Here is a 23,428-nt window from a genome sequence, read left to right on the forward strand (position 1 = left end):
CTGAGTCCTAGTCTCTAGGAAAACAGAAAAAAAGCCAGCTCCCGCTTCCTTATGACATCATATCAAATATTTAAACAGGGTTATCATGTCTCCTCTCAATGTCACTTCTGCAGGCTAAACATACCCAGCTCTTTCAGCCGCTCCTCATATGGCATGGTTTCCAGACTATTGATCATTTTAGTCACCCTTCTCTAGACATGTTACAGCCTGTCAATATTTCTCTGAAAATTGTGGTATTCAGAATTGGATACAGTATTCCAGATGTGATCTGGCCATAGCAGACTAGAGGGGTATATTACGTCCCAATCTATACTCCTTAGGATAGGTCTTTGCATGTTGTTATGTCCCTAACAAAGTTTCTATCTGCACCAAATATACACTAGAGAATTGTATTTCCTATTCAGAAAAAAACAATTTCTCTATACATTATATCCAGAATTTCTATATTCTGTTCAGCCTTTTGTGCTTTAAAATAAGACAAAGAGAACCAGTTTGGTGTAGTGGTTTGCACACTGGGCTTTGACTCTGGACACCAGGATTCAGTTTCCCGCTTGGTCATAAAAACCTGCTGAGTGACATTTGGTAAGCCACACACTCTCAATCCAGAAAACTCTATAAGAGGTCCCAATAACTCAGAAATATCATGAAGGTACACAACAACAACAACAACAACAACAACAACAACAACAATCTCTTCATGATGCTCTGTTTCCCACCCGAACATCCATTTTTTTTGCAAAGGTAAACCTTTATGAATAATTGCATGGTTTGTTGTACATGGAGAAGTTGACAGCTAATTCACATGAGATGGAAGCAAAATTGAAAGTCATAATGCAAGTGTTTCTTCCATTGTAAATTTACATCAAGGCACTGCATCTTTGCTAGAAAAGCCCTTTGAGAGAGAGTGACAAAATGCCAGGGATGTATTAGATTATCTTTGATAAATTTGAAACCTGAAAGAAAAATCACCCTCCCTTTGGTGGATCATCTTTGGCATAAACAACGGGATTGGCAAATGCCATGGGTGGAGTGGGGGAACACCCTTTGTGGCAACACCTTCCCTGGAGGATTTAAATAAGGATCAACCAGGAGGAAGACTTTGCAGTCGGAATCCCAATCCCAGGCTGTGCAGCTGAATTCTGGGGCTTTTCTAAGGGTTTCTTGGGATCTTAAACATCTTTTACAATGAGTGTTAAGGGAGGTGGAAGCAGTGGAGGGAGTGCAGGTGGAAGTTATGGTAGTGGAGGAGGCAGCCACACCGCCAGTGGAGGAAGTTCTAGACGTATCAGCAGCACTGGCATCAGCAGCGGGGGTATCAGCGGTGGTGGCACCAGCGGCGGTGGCATCAGCAGTGGGGGCCTCAGCAGTGGTGGTGTCAGTGGTGGTGGTGGCAGCAGTAGTGGAGGAGGTGTCAGAATCACAAGCTCTTCTTCATCCTCCAGGGGATATTCTGGAAGAAGTTATGGTGGAGGAGGATCCAGGAGTGGTGGTTTCAGCAGTGGGAGCGCTGGCAGAATAAGCAGGGGGAGAGTATATGGTGGTAGCAGTTATGGTGGTGGCAGCTATGGTGGTGGCAGCTACGGTGGTGGCTATGGTGGTGGTGGCTATGGTGGAGTTAGCTATGGTAGTGGTGGAGGCTACAGTAGTGGCAGCTTTAGTGGTGGTAGCTATGGAGGAGGTGGCTATGGTGGTGGCTATTACCCATTCAGACGTGGTAGTTTTGGGATGGGGGGTGGCGATGGGGGCCTCCTCTCCAACAATGAAAAGTCAACTATGCAGAACCTGAATGATCGCCTGGCCGCTTACATGAATAAGGTGAAATACCTGGAAGACGAAAATGCTCAGCTTGAAGTGTTAATCAGAGAATGGTACCAGAAACATGGTGATGTGGGAACCGTAAGGGACTACACCCATCATTACCAAGAAATCGACCAACTCTTCAATGAGGTATGATCTCCCATTTTAAACAGACCTTTTAAAGCAGTAATTCCCAGCCTCTTGTTTCTGTAGGTATTTGGGTTTTCTACTAATTTTGTGGGTTCTAGAAACTGAAGTCCACAACACCCAGGTGGCAAGAGTTTGAGAGTCATTCTTCTAAATCCTTGGATTCCCAGACTATTATTAATCTGAGAAGTACAATATTTGATGCATATTTAAGGAACATTTCAGCAGTATTGAGCACGTTATAAATAGCATGTTTATTTTTAATGTCTCGGATGAGTCACAGAAATTCTAAACACTTGTACATACAGCATTATAGAATCATAGAGTTTGAAGAATCGCAAGGGCTATCCAGTCCAATCCATGGCTATGCAGGAGTACACAATGAAAGCACACTTGACAGATGACCATTCAGCTTCTGTTTAAAAACCACTAGAGAAGGAAACTTCATCACACTCTCTGGCAGTGCATTCCACTGTTGAACATTTCTTACATTCAGAAAGTTCATCCTAAAGTTTAGGTGGAATTTCTTTGTTTAAATCCATCTTAGATCTTAGAGTGAGGAAAGGAGCACAAAAAGGGTTAACAGAAAAGCAATGGGCAATCTGTGGTCTAATGGTATGCTCACAAAAGATGCTGAGAGATATAGCCTAACGTCTGGAGGTGTACAGCTGCTTAACCTTCTTAGAAAGGCATGATGTAGCAAGACTATGTGATGTAATATAATGCTTTAAGGTAAAACTAGGAATTAGAAGCCTAAATTAATGTACTGTTGGTGTAAGAAAAGACTAACCAGAGTACCCAAAGCATAAAGTAATCAGTAGCTGCCTTGAGCAGAAGTTACTTTTTGAACTACAACTCCCTGATTTCCCTGGCATGTTGGCTGAAGTATTCTGGAACTTGTAATTCCAAAGATAATTTGTTCGAGATTTGGTCTTGCCTTTTTGGTTTTACAGTGAGCTCATTTTTAAATTGTAAAGGAACCATGGGAAAAGTATCTAAAAAGGACCCTGTTTCTATATGCAATTTCATTTTAGCATTCCAACTTTCTTAACAGAACCTGAATTCCCCAATTCCATATCTCTTCTACCCTAAACTCTTTTCTTGTTGGTTGTAAATATGAAGCAATAAATGCCTCTCAAAACAAGAAAAAAAGATCTCAGGCCTGTAGCACTACAGAAAACTAGCATGTCAAAGGGAAATAAGGGCTAGTAGAAACTAATTTTCTATGTACAGAGACTAAAGATATTAGGTCATATGAGTTTCTATCTGAAGTCAAACTGCAGACTTTCAGGTAAAATCAAGAGACATAAGTTTATCTCTGGCCCTCCAGATCTTTTTAAACTCTAATTCCTAGTGGCCTTAGCCAGTATAACCATTGCTCAAAGATAATGGGAGCTGTAGTCTACAGGCAGAAAGAAAGTGAAGACATGGATGTGGGACCAAACCTTTGAACAGTGTCAGTGCAATATGTGACTATGGAACAGTGCAATATATGACTGGAATGGCTCCCTGAATATGTCTTTGGATTACATGGTTTAAAGTAATTGCTTTTAAGATTGATACATTTTTAATTTTTTGGTTTTAATGTATATGTTTGGTTTTTATCTTATGTATGTATATGTGGCATCGAATTGTGCCTTTGTTGTGAATTGCCCTGAGTCCCCTTCAGGGTGAGAAAGGCGGGATATAAGTGCAGTAAATAAATAATAAACAATAGTCCAACACATTCTTGGAGAGCCTCATCCATGTTCAGTGGACAACATCAGAGGGAGAGATACAATAAATTCTGTAAGGTGTCTTCATTTCTAAGGACCTCATCAGAAGGCCCTATGTAAAGTGCAGACCATGGGGCAGTGTAGGGTTCATGATATCCCTTCACATTATTTATTTATTTATTTATTTACAGCATTTATTTACAGCATTTATATTCCGCCCTTCTCACCCTGAAGGGGACTCAGGGCGGATCACATTACACATATAGGCAAACATTCAATGCCTTTTAACATAGAACAAAGACAAACAAACATAGGCTCCGAGCGGGGCTCGAACTCATGACCTCCTGGTCAGAGTGATTCATTGCAATTAATTGCACTGGCTTGCTCTCCCACCTGCGCCACAGCCCGGGCCTCACATGACGTTTCCCTGCTGTGCCCCACTTTCTCTTTGGCTCTTCTGTCTTTTTTCTATGAGATCAGCACTGCTGACATGGAGCTCCACTGAGTCCTGCTAGAAGTAGCTCTGCATCATGTGATGGGCTTCAGGAGACTCCATGCTGACAATGGAGATAAGCAGGGAGAAGACACTTCTCTCCTTGTATGTGATGAGGTCATGAATCACTTGATCTATCTATCTATCTATCTATTTTAGCTTATATAGATCAGACAAACACGTGTAACAACAAAAAGACAATGTGTAAAGTAATTCGTAAAATGATCTAGATTTGTATTCCATCTACCTCAACTGCTTAATTTAGATCAAAACAGAAAAGTGTTTGCTTTTACCTAGTCCCAGGTCAATCTAAACATATATGAAGGGCAATGGCATGTTGTCTGGCAATGACTTGGAAGGAGCCAGATTTGGAAAAGGCAAACTGCAGGGATCTGCTATGTTTTAATAAGAGGAGCAAACATCTTGATTAGCTATAAACTCTTTCATTCATCAATTCCAGCTGGTTAATGAAACTGATGACTATAACAAGATTCTTCTGAATATTGATAACACCAGGATGACTGCTGAAGATTTCCAGATTAAGTAAGTTCAACTAGTTTTCAAATCTAGCTTTTCTTTGAGATTTTACAGGATAAATATATACAGCCAGTCCTTCACATTCACACAGCTGCAACCAACCATCCATACCTTTTCTCCAAAATAGCTCATTCAATTCCTTTCTCAGTTTTCCATTTGAATACCCCAACAGTCAGTCAGCATTTTGCAACCTTGGAACATGCCAAGTGTTGAATTGGGTTGTTCAGAAATTGTTAGCCCTCATTCCCTAAAGTGTGCTTTTCTTTTGAGCTCATCATTCATGGCTTTTCCCTGCCATTTCTTCTGGATTAGGTACCAAACTGAAGCTGGTCTCCGCCAGAATGTTGAGGCTGATATCAATGGGTTGCGCCCAATGTTGGATCAACTGACCCTTGCAAGGTCTGATCTGGAGGCTCAGTTTGAATCTGCGAAAGAGGAGTTGATCACCCTCAAGAAGAACCACCAGGAGGTAAGCACGCTAGTAACCCATGAACAAAACAATAAAAAATCATGTCTTCTGTAATTTATCAAGTATGACCACCATTTTTTTCATTTACCATTTCATAGTAGGCATATATTGTCGGTAAGCCTCCAACTTCATAAACATCCGTTTTACCAATCAAGCAATTGTCTTCTTTTTTAAAATAGGCTGTACTCAATAATATGACCAATCAAAAATAATTAAAAGAAAGATTTGCATTCAAACAGTTGCTGTGACTCCTGGTTAGACTCAATAGGATTCACTCACCATTCAGAAATCTATTTACATAGTTCTATTCTATTTAGGACTATTCATTGGATTTTGGCCATCAAATTGTAATATGTATCTCTATATTTTGATTCCACATTTACTGCCCCCCCCCTTGCACAGAGATAGATAATGCTTTCGACATCCCTTATCTATGTTTCATAGAGTCATGAACATTGTTTATTGTGTATATTTCACTGTACAATGCATTTTCCTTTCCCAACTTTACAGGCCCTTAGAGAACTGCAAAGCCAACGTGGTCATGGTGACATCAATGTTGAGGTGAATGCTGCTCCTGGTCCAGATGTGAAGCAACGTCTTGATCAACTCAGGGCTGAATATGAAGCCATCATTGATAACAACCGCAGAGAAGTGGAGCAATGGTTTGAAAGCAAGGCAAGTAATACATATTTTATATATCAATTTGTACTCAATAGTGATTATTGCACCATATATGATTTCTTGCTCGATCTACACTCTTGGGATACTTTGAGGGAGCTTCTTGCAAGAGTATGACAACAGTCTTGTCCCAAGGACAAAATTAGGGTGGGGCTGTATCTGGGTTGGCACCCAATGTCACAGATTTCTATATCTTGGAGGGGTCAGCAGGGGAAAGCTAGGATAAGGGAAATGCTAAAGGAAGTTGAAGCCCAAAAGAAAGAACATGTAATAATGGAGTCTTATGCAAGAGAAGATGGTGATCTAACTTATGAGCAGCAGACTAGTTTACTATAAGTCAAGAAGACCCCAGTGGGAACAGTGAAGTGGTCAATCTATTTCCACCATCCAGTTGAAAGGAATGAAGACATATCCCTCTTTGGTCAATATTATTAACATCTATGTTTCTCAGGTCAGAACTATCCCAGACCCTGAGACTGCAATGCTAAAACTTCAAGACTGCTACTGCACTTCCGTCTTAGTTTTCTTGAGCCTTAAACTTGGGCAATTAAACTGGGCAACTCTTCAAAGAGAGGACAATTTTAAGGAATAGGTTATCCTCTATAGAGTACGAACTAAAAGTATACAAAACTATTATCTATCAGATTACAGTTTTGTGAGAAAATTTCATTAGAACAAATGTTTAGTGAGAAAATACAAAGGGCTCCTCAGTCAAATTCAAACTGACCTATTGCAAAATGAATTGGATTTGGGTTTTTAAAAAATGATTCTTCTGAAGCACAAATGATTTAGAAACCGAGACAAGACAAATTTAGGAATGAACACATATCTATTTTTTCCTAAAGAGAATAGACAAAATATCTAAAGATTAACAATATTTAGATGCAGGAAAAAGGGTGCCATTACAGGTGGATGCTTAGCATAATACTTAACATGTTATTTTATCTTCCTTATGCAAACAAACATGTTCTGTCTCAAAATGGAAATCATATATCTTAATTTGTGTCCTTTAGATGGAGGAGGTTCGTCAACAAGTCAGCTCAAGCGGTTTAGAGATAAGCTCAGGCAACCAGCAAGTTACAGATCTGAGACGGCAATATCAGACACTGGAGATCGAGCTGCAGTCTGCACTCAGCATGGTATGTGACATTGAACATTTGGGGAAATTGTACATAGGAGACTCATCCATCTGATTTTTTTCCATTTAGCTTTGGTTTAATGTTTGCAAAAGTGAAATTTATTTCTACCTTCCATCAAAACATGTCTGCCTATATGCCTGAAGATTAATTCCCATGTGTGTTTCCTTTTTGCTCTCAGATCCAGTCTCTACAAAGCAATTTGGAAGACACAGAACGTCGGTACAACCTGCAACTGCAACAGATACAGTCCATGATCCAACCGGTAGAAGGAGAATTGGCCAGCCTCCGTGGGGAGATTGAAAGCCAGAGTCAGGAGTATCAATCCCTCCTTGGTATCAAAACACGCCTGGAGCAAGAGATTGCCCAATATCGCCAACTGCTTGATGAAGGACAGCAAGAAATGTATGTTTACTCTGTTATGTTTTAGGCCTTTTAATCCATTATGGTGAAATTTTGACTGCAAAGATCCTAGTATCAGAATCTAGCAATGCTGGTTCATAGATTATGGGAGGTTTGGTTTAAAAAAAAAGAAGAAACTTTTCATGCTCTGCCCATTCACAACAAATATTTATATCTGTCTTGTTGCTCTGATGCTGCCAATAATGGACCTCAACAAGCTTACCTACAAAAGCTTCTAGAGAAATCTGGTTGTTTCTATTACGTAGTTACTAATCATATTACAATTTTTATACTGAATAAGTGGTAAATGGATGGATGTGACGAGTGAACATATCAGTTGCCTCACATTGAGTGATTTAATAATCCATTTAACAAGAGGTGGTCAACTTGAGACTCTTCAGATTTTGTTGGATTGCAACTGTTGCCATTACTCATCATTGACTATGGTAACTGTGCCCAACGACATCTGGAAAGACACAAATGGCTCACCCCCAAACTAGTACAAAGTTACACTGTTGAGTCCCCATGTATTATTTCTCCATAACTTTGGGCACATATCTTTCCCAGACTAAATTGACGTGTCACCATTTGACGTCTAGTCCATAAGCAGGTTCATTAATCATAGGAACTAATGCTCTTTTTCTAAAAAGGATTTTGCGATGAATTTAATCATGACATTTCTCTTTTCCAGTGGTTCAGGAGGCGGTGGAGGATATGGAGGAGGATACGGAGGAGGATACGGAGGTGGTCGAAGGGGTAGCATTGGCAGGATTGGTGGAGGAGGCATGAGCAGTGGCGGCATGAGCAGTGGCGGCATGAGCGGAGGAGGCATGAGCAGTGGCACCATAAGCGGAGGAGGCATGAGCGGAGGCATGAGCGGAGGAGGCATGAGCAGTAGTGGCATCAGCGGAGGAGGCATCAGTGGTGGTAGCATGAGTGGAGGAGGCCTGAGCAGTGGTAGCATGAGTGGAGGAGGCATGAGCGGAGGAAGCATCAGCAGTGGAGGAAAAATGAGTGGAAGCATGAGCAGTAGTGGCATGAGCAGCGGAGGAGTCATCGGAGGAGGAAGCATCGGAAGTGGTGGTGGTGGAAGTCAGATTGGAGGAGGCGGAGGGTCTTCACGTAAGTCATTTTTTTTACTCTTTACAAGACCAAGGGAAGGAACTGTGAGAATACATGGTGTTTCAGAAAGATGAACCCAATTTGAAATCACTATATCCCTGCAACCACAAATCTCCCATGAATGAAACTCTTACCACTTGAAAGAGTGAGTGTGACTTTTTGAGTAATTGTAACATTCTGCTATTATGCAATATACTGTTTTGAAAGTGGGTTCATCATTTTGAAATATCCTGTAAATACAAGGGCAATTTTGCTTCTTTGTGTCTTAACATGTCTTTATAACCTTTTCATGGGGCAGTAAGGAAAGTCATGAACACATAATGCTTCAAATGTTATATAATGTCTTTAACTTTATGGTGAAAAAAATACAATGTAAATCTGAAGATATTAGCCAGGATCTAGTTAAGAGCTAGTGGGCTCTTCCAAGAGATAGTGAGTTCTTGCAATTTCATGAGATTGCAAGCAAACCAAATATTCAGATCAGTAAATGGAGAGTAGAATTATGCCTATGTAGTGTGTACATTTCAGAGTACACGATAGATTGTTGCACAACGTGATGGAACACTTTTGGAAGTATGTCTTTTACATCTACTTTTATTTATTTCGTGTCAAAAGCATTGTACAACAAATACATTTCAAATAATGGAAATTAAAAAAAAAGAAATCACAAGCAACTAAATAGTTTTGGACCAAAAGCGGGCAACAGCAACCGCATTGTCTGTAGCTTTAAACAACTCCTCCTCCGTACATGAGGCAGGGCATTGTGGGCAAGCATACATATGCTGAGTTGTTTGTTCAGCTCCACAGTCACACAAGGTGGAGGATTCCTCCAGGTAATGCCACCTTGCCAAGTTGTCTTTTGATCTGCCCACTCCACTTCTGAGTCTGTTTAGGGACTTCCAAGTTGCCCATTCTTGGTTTGCCCCTGGAGGAAGACCCTCTTGGGGGGCCATCCAGTTAGAATTGCCAGGTTTAGCTGCCCAGAGGGACACCCTTGCTGTTGCTGGAGGAACATCAAGAGGAGTCGTGGTTCTCATGAAGCCCTTCCTTGATTTGAGTCTGGTGATTTACATCTTGATTTACATCTACTGATGGAAGCCATATAAAATGCAGCCATTTGGACAAGTGGCCAGTTACTCGGCATAAAGCCCCTCCAGAATCCTGACCTTTTTGTAGATTTTTGTGGATAGTGCAGGCTGTGGCTAGAAATCCTGATTAAAAATCAAAGTCACCAAAGTTTCAGAGAAGAAAACTAAAAGTTTTATTATAGTAGTTCCATTCTAAGATATGAAAGTTACTCAGGCTATTTTTCTAAACTGGCTTCATTCTAGGAAAGAGCTGAGAGAGGATTGGTGGGAAGAGAAGCAGGGGGAAATTTTCTACGAGTATCCGCTTCTATCACAGAGGGGCCAGGATAGCTAAACAAGAAGGGAAGACACGTTGGGTCATTCAAACAATTATTTATCTTTTACTACTGCCCACACTGAGGCATTCTTGACTCTTCAGTGGTAAGATTTATAGCACTTCTACCACTGTGTTCTCTAAAAACTTATCAATTTCCCTCTCTCTCAACAGGTCACGGAAGGAAATCCTTTGACTAATCGGCTGCCCTACAGTGACAATCCAGTCTCAAACCCTCTAAGTCGTTCTGCAAATAAGAGGAAAAGCACGATTGCTGAAATTGTCTTCATGGACTCTCGAGATAGAGGGGATTGCTCCCTCTAGCTATTTGACTCTGCTTTGGCTGTTACTGCATATAAGTGCCAGCCAATTATCCTCTCTACCACTCATTTCTTCCTTAAAGTTCTTTCTTGCAGAACTTGTTCTCACTTTTTTTTATTAATGGCTGACTTTCAGCTTTTGATATTGCTGGTTGTCACCCAATAAAGTCTATTGCTGCTTGTTGCAAACAGAAAATCAGTGTGTCCCGTGTTATATTTCACAAGCAAACATTCAAGGAGCGTATAAAGAAATACACATATAACATTTTGTTTTTATAAAATAAGAATTTGCCCAAATTTGTTAGCCCTACTATTTTAGGATAGAAAAAAGATGAGAGTTTTGAAAATTCAAATAGAGGATACACCAAAACTGATAGGTTCTGCACTTGAATCCTTGTACACTGTGGCCCTTCACATGTGTGGGTTTGACTGACGTTCACAGATTTGATTAAAATGATTTTTCCAGGAATCTCTAGGTCCTCCAGTGTAACTCCCATGATCAACTTTCATTGGAATTATGCTTGATGATCTAACAATTACTAGAAAGATGTTCTCTAGTTTTTAAATTTGTGTTTATTTATTTATTTGCCATATTTATACCTTGCCCTTCTCACTCAGAACGGCGTGTATGTGTGTATATATATATATATATATATATATATATATATATATATATATATATAGAGGCAGCAATTCTTTTTTTCCACTTTTGCAGGAGTTCAGAGCACATTATCATAATAAATGTAGAGGGCAGACTATGCAATCATTCTAATTAGAATTTCATGGCAGTCAGGTAATAATAATAATAATAATAATAATAATAATAATAATAATAATAATAATAATAATAATAATAATCTTTATTTTTATACCCGGCCTCCATCTTCCCGAAGGGACTCGGGGCGGCTTACATGGGGCTAGGCCCAGGTGAATACAGACAGTATAAAAAACACAACAATATAAAAACAAATCAATACAACATATTTAAAATCACATTTACAGTAAAACATACTTTGATAAAAACCTGGGAAGGCTCCTAAAAATGAACTGGGCCAGAGAAAGTGCATATAGCATAAAATGTAAACTGGGGGAGAGGTAGATACCCAGAACTGTTATCCAGATAAGATGCTCGGGAAGGCGTAAACACAGAAACTATGTCCGACTGAAGGAATGGAATAAAGTGCTGCAGAGATGCTATAAACAACAGGACAATCCCTAACCATGAGGGTGAAAATCATTCGCCAAAGGCCTGTTGGAAGAGCCAAGTTTTCAGGCTTCTCCATGCTGTGAATAGCCAAACCTGTTGAAACTGACCTATACAAATGTAGTAAGAGATAGCTTTCCCATTTTGTTCTGAAAAGCTAATGTACAAGTTGAGCATCTCTTATCTGGAATTTTGAAATCCGAAATATTTCAAAATCCAAAATTCTTCATGTGGGTGGCTGAGATAGTGACACTTTTGCTTTCTGAGGTTTCAGAACACACAAACTTTGTTATTGTACATAAAATTAACTTCAGGCTATGGGTATAAGATGTATATAAAACATACATGAATTTTGTGTTTAGTCTAGAGTTCCATCCCCAAGACATCATATTACATTTAAGCAAGTATTCTGAAAAATTTCACAATACAGATAGCTCAGGATCCATCATCAGATGCCTAAATAGATGGTGTATAAACAAAGATTTTATAGTGTACTAGGTGTTTTAAGATAAAGTTAATTGTTCTACACCCGGGCTTCTTAAATGTTTTCTACTGGCAACCCTTTTTTGTCTGAGAAATTTTTATGTGACTCCAGGTATGAGTATAGAAAATAGCTATCAAGCAAAATCAGCATTTTCAAGGCTTACCAAACAAAGCGGGCATATTTCCTTTTTTAAAAAAAGAAGTACAGCTTAAAAGAAGGCTGGGCTGTGGCGCAGGCTGGTTAGCAGTCAGCTGCAACAAATCACTCTGACCAAGAGGTCATGAGTTCGAGGCCAGTCCATGCCTGCGTCTGTCTCTGTCTCTGTTCTATGTTATGGCATTGAATGTTTGCCTTATATATGTGTGCAAAGTGATCCATCCTTAGTCCCCTTCGGGGTGAGAAGGGCGGAATATAAATACTGTAAATAAATAAATAAATAAATATTTGCTGCATGCCATTGCAAACAGATTCATGTAGACGTATAAAAGAGTCACTAGGTGGTAAAGTACCCATATTTGTCATGATCCCCACATTTTGTTAGGGAAAGTTTAAGAAGCTTTGCTCTATATATCAGAGCTTTCAAATGTACTTTACAATTTAACAGTGTCACCAGGCCATAAGTGCTCTCCATCCCGTGGAAGAAGTCAATCTTATGTAGGAAAGTTACTGCTTTTCATATTTATTTTTGTGAGTCCGAGAGTCACAAACATTCCTAAGTGCTCTCACTTGGGCTTAAATTCCCTCTAGGGCACATGGCATATTTGGCTTTTTTAACCCTAGATAGGCCTTTTTAAAAAAAGGAAAAAAAAGAAAATGAAAATTACTTTTCACTTTTTTGTGAGAAAAGGTTTTTCTTTTGCCTAAAATGACTCAATGGGCAAATAAAAATAAAAATAAATGAAATAGTGAAGTTATTCTCATGATCCCATATGGGTCTGGCAAAAACAAACTACTGCAGCATCTCCTAACTTGTATGCTCTTCCCAAGAAATAACTTTTGCCACCTTGACCACCCTCTGTTGTTGTTTGGCTACATATGTCCAGACTTTTATCTATAAAACATTGTGGGATATGTGAATTGCCTCATAGAATGCCAATTTGCTTTTTAAATAAGTTCAGGGCCCCTCTGCAATATTCAACATTTAAAAACCTGTCTGTCAAACCAAAAGTAGACTTTTAGGCGTTGTTGTTGTTGTTGTTGTTGTTGTTGTTGTTGTTGTTGTTGTTGTTGTTGACAATGGCTCAGTGTTATGAAATCCTGGAAGTTATAATATGGGAAGGCACCAGCATTTTGGCAGAGCAATCTAAAGATCTTTTAAAATTACAACTCCCTTGATTCCATAGCACTGAGACATTGAAGTTAAAACTGGCTCAAACGGCATTAATTCTGCAATGTAGATGCACCTCAGTGGCACTTCCAGACATAATTTAAACCCGGGGCAGGTAGTTACATGCCATCCTGATAACAACCGGGATGGCATGCAGCCATCCTGAAGCCCCCCCAAAATAACCCCTAAAAAGTTTTTTTAAAAACTTACCTAGCCACTATTATGCTCCTCCTTGCACTCTTCTGGCACGAGGAAATGACATACCAGGAAAGCCAATTTGGATGCCTCCGGTAAAACTGAGACAGGTCCTGGTTTTTGGGCCTGTCTGGATGAGCCCTAAACGATCGAAGCAGTGATAGGATTAATGTCACTTAAAATCTCCTAATGTCTTAACCGCTCATCCTTTTCTTAGTGTGCATTACACTGTTGAGTAAAGCAACAGCGCTCTGGCAGAGAAGACTAAAGACATTGTAAAACTACAACTACAGTACCATTATTCTAGTGTAGATACATCTTTGGATCTCTATTCTTTGGGGATCGCTTTTCCTCTGTTCTCTAACTCCATTTTGCTTTTTCACTGCTCCCAAAGTAAATCTCCCTTAGGATGTTATCCTATGTGGTGGGGTGAGGTGAGGGGAGTGTCAGTTCTGTAGCATTACAAAGCACATAGTTCCATTTGTTATTCCTTATCACATGTTGATTTTTCCCTTTTCTTCCAAAACCATCCATTTTCAGATTTATCACACAAGCAAGCACAGTTCCTGTCTACTCTATTTAAAAAGCCTTGGGAAAAAACTTTGGAGATACTGGGCTTTCCCCTTCAATCCTACTGCTCTGGAGAAGACTGTAGACACTGATCTTAAAGAGATGTCACATTGGAAAAACTGGGCTTTCCTCTCCAATCTCTATTACGGAAGTCCCCCCCCCTTCAAAAAAAAAAACCCCAAACACTGGAACTAGCTAGCCAATTCATTTCCGAGTTCTTTGTTAGGTTTTGAAATACTAGCAAAGCATTTAGATAGATTAAAGAATCAAACTATGTGTGAGAAGAAAACTCATAGCAATCTTCTAAAAGATTAAACTGGCAATACCTGCATTCTCTATTATGTCAATCATTATTTAGTAAATTAAAAACTATGTCCTTATTTTGTTTCCAGACAAACTGAACACTTGTTTAAGTAACCAGGGACCTTGTTGCACCCCAAGGCAGCGCAAGCACTCGAAAACCAGGCAGGAGCCAATATAACACACATGCTTATTGAAACAGTAAATATATAGGTCTATGTGCATTTAAGGTATATTTTTGTTATTATTACATTAAGTTCTAATAATGTGTTTACTACTTGCTGCTAGACGAGTTAAGCTTGTTTCTAGAAGAGTGCTAGAGTTCAGCACAGGCTCTTCCATGGGATAGGAATCTCACACAAATCTCACACAAATTAAAACAATGAGTCAGGGCACATCTACACTGAATAATTAATGCTGTTTGACACTCAACTTTAAACTACCATGGCTCAATGCTACAGACTCCTGGGAGTTGTAGTTTGGTGAGACGATTAAAGACACAGGAACTGTCTCCTTTATTCACTCTGACAGTATTAACCCTTACATACCCTTCAGATATTAATAATTTTCTTTGTATGCTTCTCACATTTTTTAAATTTATACAGTAAAATCTATTAGAATCAATATAAATTGAGGAAATACTTTTGTCACCCTAACAGGGCCTCTGAGGCCCCTTCTACACTGCCTTATATCCTAGGATATGATCTCATGTGATCTGCTTTGAACTGGATTATAAGAGTCTCCACTGCCATGTAATGTGGGATAAGAAGATAATCTGAGATCAGATCAAGGGATATAAGGACAGTGTAGAAGGCGTCTGAGGCAGTGCACTGATAGAACTTATACAGTAGTCTCACTTATCCAAGCTAAACGGGCCTGCAAAAGCTTGGATAAGCGAATATCTTGGATAATAAAGAGGGATTAAAGAAAAGCCTATTAAACATCAAATTAGGTTATGATTTTACAAGTTAAGCACTAAAACATCATGTTATACAACAAATTTGACAGAAAAAGTACTTCAGTACGCAGTAATGTTATGTTGTAATTACTGTATTTACGAATTTAGCACCAAAATATCACGATATATTGAAAACATTGACTACAAAAATGGCTTGGATAATCCAGAAACTTGGATAAGCGAGGTTTGGATAAGTGAGACTCTACTGTACTAAAAATAGAATGTGTTTCCAGCGAGAACGTATGTTTTTTCATTGCTTCTAGCACTTTTTTGGATAAGACTGAAGGTTCTGCAGCCCACAAAGCTCCCCCATTCATTCTGTTTGCAGTCCAAGTGGTGCCCATTATGGAAATGCACTATCAGCAAAACATGACAACACAAACACTTTCTCTCTGTAAGACTCCATTTGCTTTTTCCATGCTCTTTCTCTAATTCCCAATCTATGGCTTAAATCCAACATCCTCCCACATTTGTATTTTATAAATATTGAGCAACTGCAAGAATGTGTTAGGGACTTTCACACTACACAATTATAATGTTATGAGCCCATGTTAATGGCCATAGTAACAACCTATGGATTTCTGGGATTTACACTGAGGGTGAAGTACTTAAAACTTTCAGCTGGAGACTTGTGAGGGTGTTGGGCTGAATGGTCCTGCTGTCTCTTCTCACTCTGTGATTTTAGTGCTTCACCAAACAATAAATCCCAGGATTCTCTAGAATGCTCCCGTGGAATTATAGGGCTATATCTGTGTGGTGTGAAGTGTCCCACAGGGAAGCCCATTGAGTCTTCTCAGATGATGTAAAAATATTGTTTGTGAGGAGGTGAGAGGACACAGCTCATCAATGTGGTCTTTGTGGGATAAATTGATGTTGTTATTTACAATTTACAGAGTGTATGATACCTTGCAATTAACAGCAAATTTAGCTAGACTTAAAACTGAGATTAAGAGTACTAGGATATCTATAGTTTTCCAGCTCGGATTGAAATCTGAGTTGGTTTATGCTTGAAACTTTCAAGCTTAAAAGGGCTGAGAAAGAAACAAACCTGCAATGAACCCACACCTGAAACGTACCCCATTCTCTTTAGTGTCCAGTTGAGGTTGGGATTTTGCCCTCTCTCCACCAGCACTTTCTTCCAAGACAGTTTTACAAAGTAACCTCCATATAATCCCTCTCTGGCTTCTCAAGCCAGATGACTTAAGGCAAAAAATATTGCACAGAGAATGGCATTTGGGTCCCATCTTTTGATGTGAAGCAACCCTTTAAAACTGGTCCATAGTTAAAGCAAAAAAATGTGCTCAAGCAATGAAACCACACTGAATGGCTGCTCCAAGAAATGTGGAAGGAGGGAGGGGGGGAGCTTTGTATGGCTCTTCTAGGACCTTAACACACACACACACCGGTGCTGTTTCACCAGCAAGCATGGCAAAACAACAGGCATGCAGGGTAACTCTGGTGCCCTACATATCACTCTGTCATAGTCATGCTTCCCCCATCACATGGGGAAAGTGTTGTCCAACTGGGGCAGAAGTGTGTTGGCTCCATTGGGGCATTCCCATGTTAATGAGGAAGCATCCTAGGACACTTCAAACCAATTGGGGGTGGGGGCTCCACTGGAAATTGAGGAATGTTGTGTATTTGGGGTGTGTTCCCATCCATTCCTGTACTGGCTGGCAATCGTCCTAGGACACTTACATTAGTATGTGTGAGGAGGTCCTACACCTACCTAACCAGGTTTCCAAGATTTGTTTCCAAATTTCAGCTAGGAAGCTTTTTTGTCCTACAGTTCCCATAATCCTTGACCATCATAGTTTGGAAACCATCGGTAGGCAAAACCAATTCCCCATGTGTGCATGCATACATATGTGTTAAAACAACAAGGGTGACATCTACAGGAAATGACTGAGAAAGCCTTTCCCACAAAAGCGGTGGCATATTGCTAGGAACACAAAAAGTTGATGACAATTTATGGATGCATGTGAATGAGTTTTCCAGAAGATGGCACACTGTACCTAGCCTTGCAGACTGAAAGCTACAAGGGTTAGGATCTTGCACATCAGCCAGGATCCTGTTAGTGACAATGTAAATCCATCATTTTTTTCAGTTTTGCAAAGATTGGCATACTCTTCCATTCCTCTCAGTGACCAAAAACCCCTTATGGGGTCATGATTTTGCAGTCTTAGTTCTTCTGAATGTTCCTTTTGTGACTGGTGGAGAACACAAAGGGTTGGTGAAGCATCTGGCTATGTCCTACAGGCAGGCACAGACTGATGATATCTATCTAAAGCAGTGGTTCTCAACCTGTGGGTCCCCAGGTGTTTTGGCCCACAACTTCCAGAAATCCCAGCCAGTTTAACAGCTGTTTGGATTTCTGGGAACTGAAGGCCAAAACATCTGGGGACCCACAGGTTGAGAATCACTGATCTAAAGAGATCCCAGCAGGTCCCTGCAGGTGATGTCATTGGTCTGCTTCTGTCTATGGGATAGTAGAATGTTTCTTTTATTCCTCTCCTTAGCTATTTTACAAGCCTTTGTGGTGCTTGTTTCCTAAAGGTATCAAATTCATCTGAACAATTTTTACAGGAAGATTTAAAAAATGTGCTGAGGAACTGCAATTCTCCAAGCCTGTACTGAAGTGATTTGATACTTTTTGATAGTTTAGATGTATACACAATATTCTACTTCTAGACAAAAATATAATGCCATATATAACTCATTTTTTGATATAGTTTTTTGTTTTGGTACTCTTTGGAAACAAACTTTACATTTAGGGAGTCCTCAGGGTGGTGAGTAGTAGTGGACCTCCTCTCACGTAAAACCTAACACTTTGCTGAGCAATATACTGTCTCAGCCATACTGCCCAAGGTCTGGTTCATCCACTTAATGGTTTTCACTTTAGGGTAGGACAAACCAGTAACACGTCAGCATAAAATTTAATAGAGCATAAGTTGTCTTCCTTCTAACAAAGCATTAGTTTTGGATCAGAAATAAGCTTAAAGGAGGATTTCACTAGAGTGGCTTTTATTGCAACTTGAGGTGTACAACCCAGCAACTGTAATGTACTAGATGAAGGTGAATAAATTGAAGCTTAATCCATACATGATGGAGGTTCTCCTGGTCAGTCGAAAGAAAGCTGGAAATAGGAATATGTCCTGTTCTAATTGGATTACAATCCTCTTGAAAATGCAGCTTTGCAGTTTGAGGGTACTCCTGGATTCAGGTTTCTGTAGTAACCAAGAGTGAATTTGCACAATTAAATCTAGTGTGCTAATTGCATCAAATCTGGAGAGGTTGGATCTGGCCACAGTGACATATACTTTGATTCCATCTGAATTACTGCAGTGTGCTCTATCTTCGCAATTTTGGACTTTGTGAAAGTGGGTTTTTAGCATGGAAAATAGTGTTTCCTATAAAGAAAACAAATGTCTTTCACAAAAAAGTTTATTCCTGTGTTGGTCATGCTGTCATCTGCGCAGGAAATGCTTTTTTTCCCTATGCAACCCCCCATACCATTTCAAAGCCCAGTAAATCGCAATTTGGGAGTTAGCTGTCACTAAGATCAAATGACAGAGATGCATACACAATATGTTGTTCCAATCTGTGCTAAAATCCACTTAAGCTCTTGCTGTTTCTATGGGAATGATGCGGAAAGCATGCCCACCACTGTCAAAATTTGACAGTCTCCATTAACCTTCGGTCACCCCACGTTTTCAGTTGTGTTTAAAATACTTTGGTTTCTCTTTCCCGCTCCTATTTTCTCTCCTTGTCTTTCAGTTGCTGCAAACTGAAGTTCAGAAAATGTTTGCACTAGGTTAAATCAATAGGAGGGAATGGAGAGAAGGAGTCAGAGTCCCGCCCTTCCTAGCAGGCTCTGGCAAAGGGAAACCTCTACAGTTTTGATTAATCTGGCCAAGGTAATAAAGGCTGGGTTAATACAAAACATTTTTATTTTTTCTAGAGCAGAGTGTTTATGTGGCTAAACAGCAATTACAAGGCGTAAGTATGTACCAGTTGCCTCTTAGAGGGGGGAAAAGGGAGTTCTGCTTGTAACTAGACACTAAGATAAACAAATGTTCACTTGTCTTATAAAAGGATTGTAAATCAGTGGCTTTGGACTTTTTTCTGCTTTACCCCAAGCTGCCAAATAGCCATACTGCATAGTATGAAATATAGCTTCTGCCAAGCAAACACTTACTGGTGAATTTCTTTTTGAAGCTCACTAGGCAGAAACCTGCATAACACAGAGGCGTGAACTTCTAGCTTGTGTGTTCTTCCTCATTGATACTTTTTACCATTTTGATCACCCACTGATGTTGCTTGGTAATGCATGACCCAGTTTTCAGCTGTGAAAGTTTAGAGAATATGAAAAAGTAGGACACACAAGAAATAAGGATGGCCAAAACATCTGAATATGTTCTCAATACCAGGCCTTTTACATCCAAAATGGTGAACAGAAGTGACATTGCATTATTTTAGCTTATTATTTTGTCCACCATCAGGCTAAAGAAAAATGTCTTAATAGTAGGGGTGTGCACAATGCCCCAAAACTGTACCGTTTTCGGTGCCATTTATGGCTGCCCCCTATTTTGTTTTCTGAGAAATTCCAGAAATTAGGAGGAGAGAGTGCCGTTTTCATTCTGATAAAATTTGGTCCAGTGGAGCCAACTGAAAAACCTTAGAGGCTTTTTTTCTCCATCATTTTAGGCCTATCAGGATGAAGCTTGCTTCACTTGTAAGCCACATTTACAACTGCAAGTCTTCCAAGTTTCAGAATGTTTCACCAACCCACTGAGTTTTGGAGAGTTTTTACCATAACATTTAAAAAAAACAATAAGAGGGGGTTCTGGGAATTGAAGTCCTAACCAGTGTGTGCTACAAGAGGGAAGGATAAATGACACAGTCAACCAGGTCTCTGATTGGCTGAGAAAGAAATGTGAGAAACAGAGAGAGAAAAACTCAACTCCCATCATATCTTGCGGGGGGGGGGGGGGAGAACAGAGGCTCCTTCAATGCCTGCACCGTGCAAAGTGCTGCTGGGAAACTGGATTTTCGATGGGACCCTTTCTGAAGAAGAAGCCTAAGGAAGTCTTTCCCACCCTTTTCTCTCTTTCTCTCTCTCTCTTTCTTTCTTGCTTTATTTGTCTCTAGCAGGTGCTTTGCCAGGATGGGAGGGGGCTTCGGGAATGGATGGAGGAGGCTGCCAAAGAAGAAAGAAGAGAAGTTGCTGCCACCAGGCACCCACTCTTGCTTGATTTGCGAAGCTGCTCACACACTGTGCCTCTGTCTCAGTGTCCTGTTTTGTCTTTCAAGAACAGCCTTAAAACATTGTGGTAAGTAAATGAAAACTGCTTTTCTTCAGAAAAACATAAAGTACAGCACAGTGGAATAATGCAAAAGGGAGCAAGGAAGTCTTAGGGCAAACACAGTTCTTAGTCTCTGGTGAATTCCCAAATCAAATAGCAGTCTTACTTCAAACAAAGAGACAGCAATAAATCCAGATGCAGACTCGAAGCAGGCACAAGGAGAGCGAAGGCATTAGAGTCAGTTTGTTACCAGCAAGAGCTGGCTGTGCCTGTTTCTGCTTTATAGCTCTGAGTCCCCTCACAGCTGCTAAGGCAGTTCCTAATTACTCAGCTGCATTTCTGGCAGCTATTCTAGCTAAACGACATCTCTGCTCTGTTTCCTTTCACCTCTCCTGAAACGTGAATACTTGCAAAATCTCCTCTTCAGATTCCAACTCACCCTCAAATTCATGAACACCTTCCTGCTCCCCTTCCTCTTCTGAAGAAGAGGAATCCCTAACACTTGGGTAGAGTCCTGCTTAGCCTCATTGCCCTCATTAGCTGAAAGAAGCTTCTGATCCGTTGCTGTCCGGCTGCTGGATGGCTGAATTTTCCTGAATCACGAATCATGAAACAGAATCATTCACACCCCTACTAGATAGATAAATGCAGGCTTCAGGAAGGAGTGATAAGGTAACCTTCAAGTTCTGCAAGGTTCCCCACTTACACTTTATAGCACTGGTGCAAATTGTCATGATGTAAATATGGACTTATTGTGTCCCTGACCAAAGAGAAGCCCTAGGATCTGACTCACACCCAAAAAGCACATTCCAGGAGCTACCTATAAATGTAGCCTCTGTGAGGAGGACAAAGGGGCTTCTGCTCAACTGTTGTGCCATTCATTCTGTCTCCAGAGCAACAGGCTGTTTCTTGAACTCCTAGGTGTGTTTGTTTTTCCTTAAATCATGGAATTAAGAGTTTAAGCTTGTGCCACAGAAGCATGCTGAGAGGAGTGGATGAACCTATTTGTGTGGAATGTCATCATTCATCAACCAGTGGGTACAAGGCTGGCACAGAAAGAAACAATGAACCCTAGAGAGTCAGATAAAGCCCAACCTGAGGTGAAACAGAGTTCAATCCATGGACAAGCTGCCCTTCCTTCTCAGCATGAAGCTATGTAGGCACCTTGCCATTGAAGGAGCTTCAGAAGGAAGAGACCAGAAGCAGCAAGTTTTCATTATGGTTAACTCGGTTTTGTAGAGATTTCTTTAACATGCTCAAAGTAATAGGTAGTTAATTCATGATGAGGAAAAACAAAATCCTGAAGTAATAAGCAAGTTTTTTAAAAAAAATGATAAAAGATATAATTTTTAAAACGCTTTATTTATTTATTTATTATTTTTATTACATTTCTAACCTGCCCTTCTCACCCACAAAGGGGACTTAGGGCGGCTTACAATAAAAAAAATACTTATATAAAACAATTCAAAATACATTTCAATTCAATGTAAATTAATTACATTAAAACATTCATATAGAAATACATATAAATATACATTCAAGGTGCATTCCAAGTCCGATCCGGGTCTCTTTTTATTATAGTCAGGGCCTGTTTGTAATTGAAGCCCTTGAAGCCGCCGCTTCGGGTGCAGCCCTTGCTGGGCACTCTTGCGGTGGTGGCGGCGGCGGCAGCGCCAGCAGTGACCATTGGGTCGCTCGCAGCGGAACAAGGAAGTTCTTGCTATTCTCATGAGATTTCTGTGAGATCTCATGAAATATCGCGAGAATAGCAAGGACTTCCTGGAGTTCCACGCCTGGAGAGCGCGCCGCCGCCGCCAGTAAATTTCAGGGGGGGGGGGGGGGCGCGGCCCTAGGTTTGCTTACATAGTGAAAAAACCTAGGGCCGCTGCTGATTATAGTTGTGATTTTTTTATGCCTCAACTTCATAAAAAAGTGTTCAAATTTCAGAGATTTCTTCAGACTTGAGGTTCTAAAGGACCTGGAGCCTGAAGTTGTGTCCTGGAGAAAGCTGGGCTGTGCAACATAGCATGCATCAACATTTAGATTTAAGTTTGGCTCCACTTTAACTGCCATGGCTCAATGTTATGGACTCATTTTATAGGGTGGGATTCCCAGGGAGAGTGCGGATTAGCTTCCTCTATCAGCTCCAGCTCCATGACGGGACATGAGAGAAGCCTCCCACAAGGATGGTAAAACATCAAAACATCCGGGCATCCACTGGGCAACGTCCTTGCAGACGGCCAATTCTCTTACTCCAGAAGTGACTTGCAGTTTCTCAAGTCGCTCCTGACACACACACACACACACAAAAAGATGTATAAAAAAATGGGTCAAGGGGAGGGGAGCATGGTAGTATTGGATAGAAACTATATATAAATGTGAAAATAACAACAGATACAAAAATGTATTGCAGATTGTATTGAATATTGAATATTATGGGTCTGCTGTATAACAAATGATGCATAACAGATGTTTTGAACCATGATAAAATAAAGATATTATATAAAAACAATTCATATATTTAATATTACAAAACAGCAGCAAATCAGGAAAACATTAAGGTAGGAAAGGAAGATGATGAGGGGGCTGGATTTTGGCATTTGAAAGCTCCAGTTTCCCATGTGTTGCAAAAGGTCAGCAAGAGATTTCTCTTCTGATTTAAGACAAAATCCCTTTCGGCACAAAAGAAATGTATTGAAAGAACTGTGCAACAGAATGAAAACAACCGTGTGGATATTCTTGCAAGTGCTTTTCCTTTTTTCCCCTCCCTAATTCATTCCTAATTCATTCTCAGTTATTTCCCAATGCAATTTTGCCTTTCTTTATTCCTTACATGCATTTTATTTGGGTATTTATGGGTTATTTTA

At 40.1% G+C, this 23,428-nt stretch overlaps 1 protein-coding gene across 1 annotated transcript; it reads left to right on the plus strand.

The window, feature by feature from the left end:
- Positions 1 to 1,131: 1,131 nt before the first annotated feature.
- On the plus strand, positions 1,132 to 10,413 carry LOC100553064 (keratin, type I cytoskeletal 10). Its single transcript, XM_008113391.3, has 8 exons — positions 1,132 to 1,947; positions 4,613 to 4,695; positions 5,002 to 5,158; positions 5,669 to 5,833; positions 6,850 to 6,975; positions 7,154 to 7,377; positions 8,066 to 8,496; positions 10,072 to 10,413. The coding sequence occupies exons 1-8, from the start codon at positions 1,186 to 1,188 to the stop codon at positions 10,095 to 10,097; spliced, it is 1,974 nt and encodes a 657-aa protein (XP_008111598.3). The 5' UTR covers positions 1,132 to 1,185; the 3' UTR covers positions 10,098 to 10,413.
- Positions 10,414 to 23,428: the final 13,015 nt, after the last annotated feature.

The sequence above is a fragment of the Anolis carolinensis genome, chromosome 6 (assembly GCF_035594765.1).
Source record: "Anolis carolinensis isolate JA03-04 chromosome 6, rAnoCar3.1.pri, whole genome shotgun sequence".
Lineage (NCBI taxonomy): Eukaryota > Metazoa > Chordata > Lepidosauria > Squamata > Dactyloidae > Anolis > Anolis carolinensis.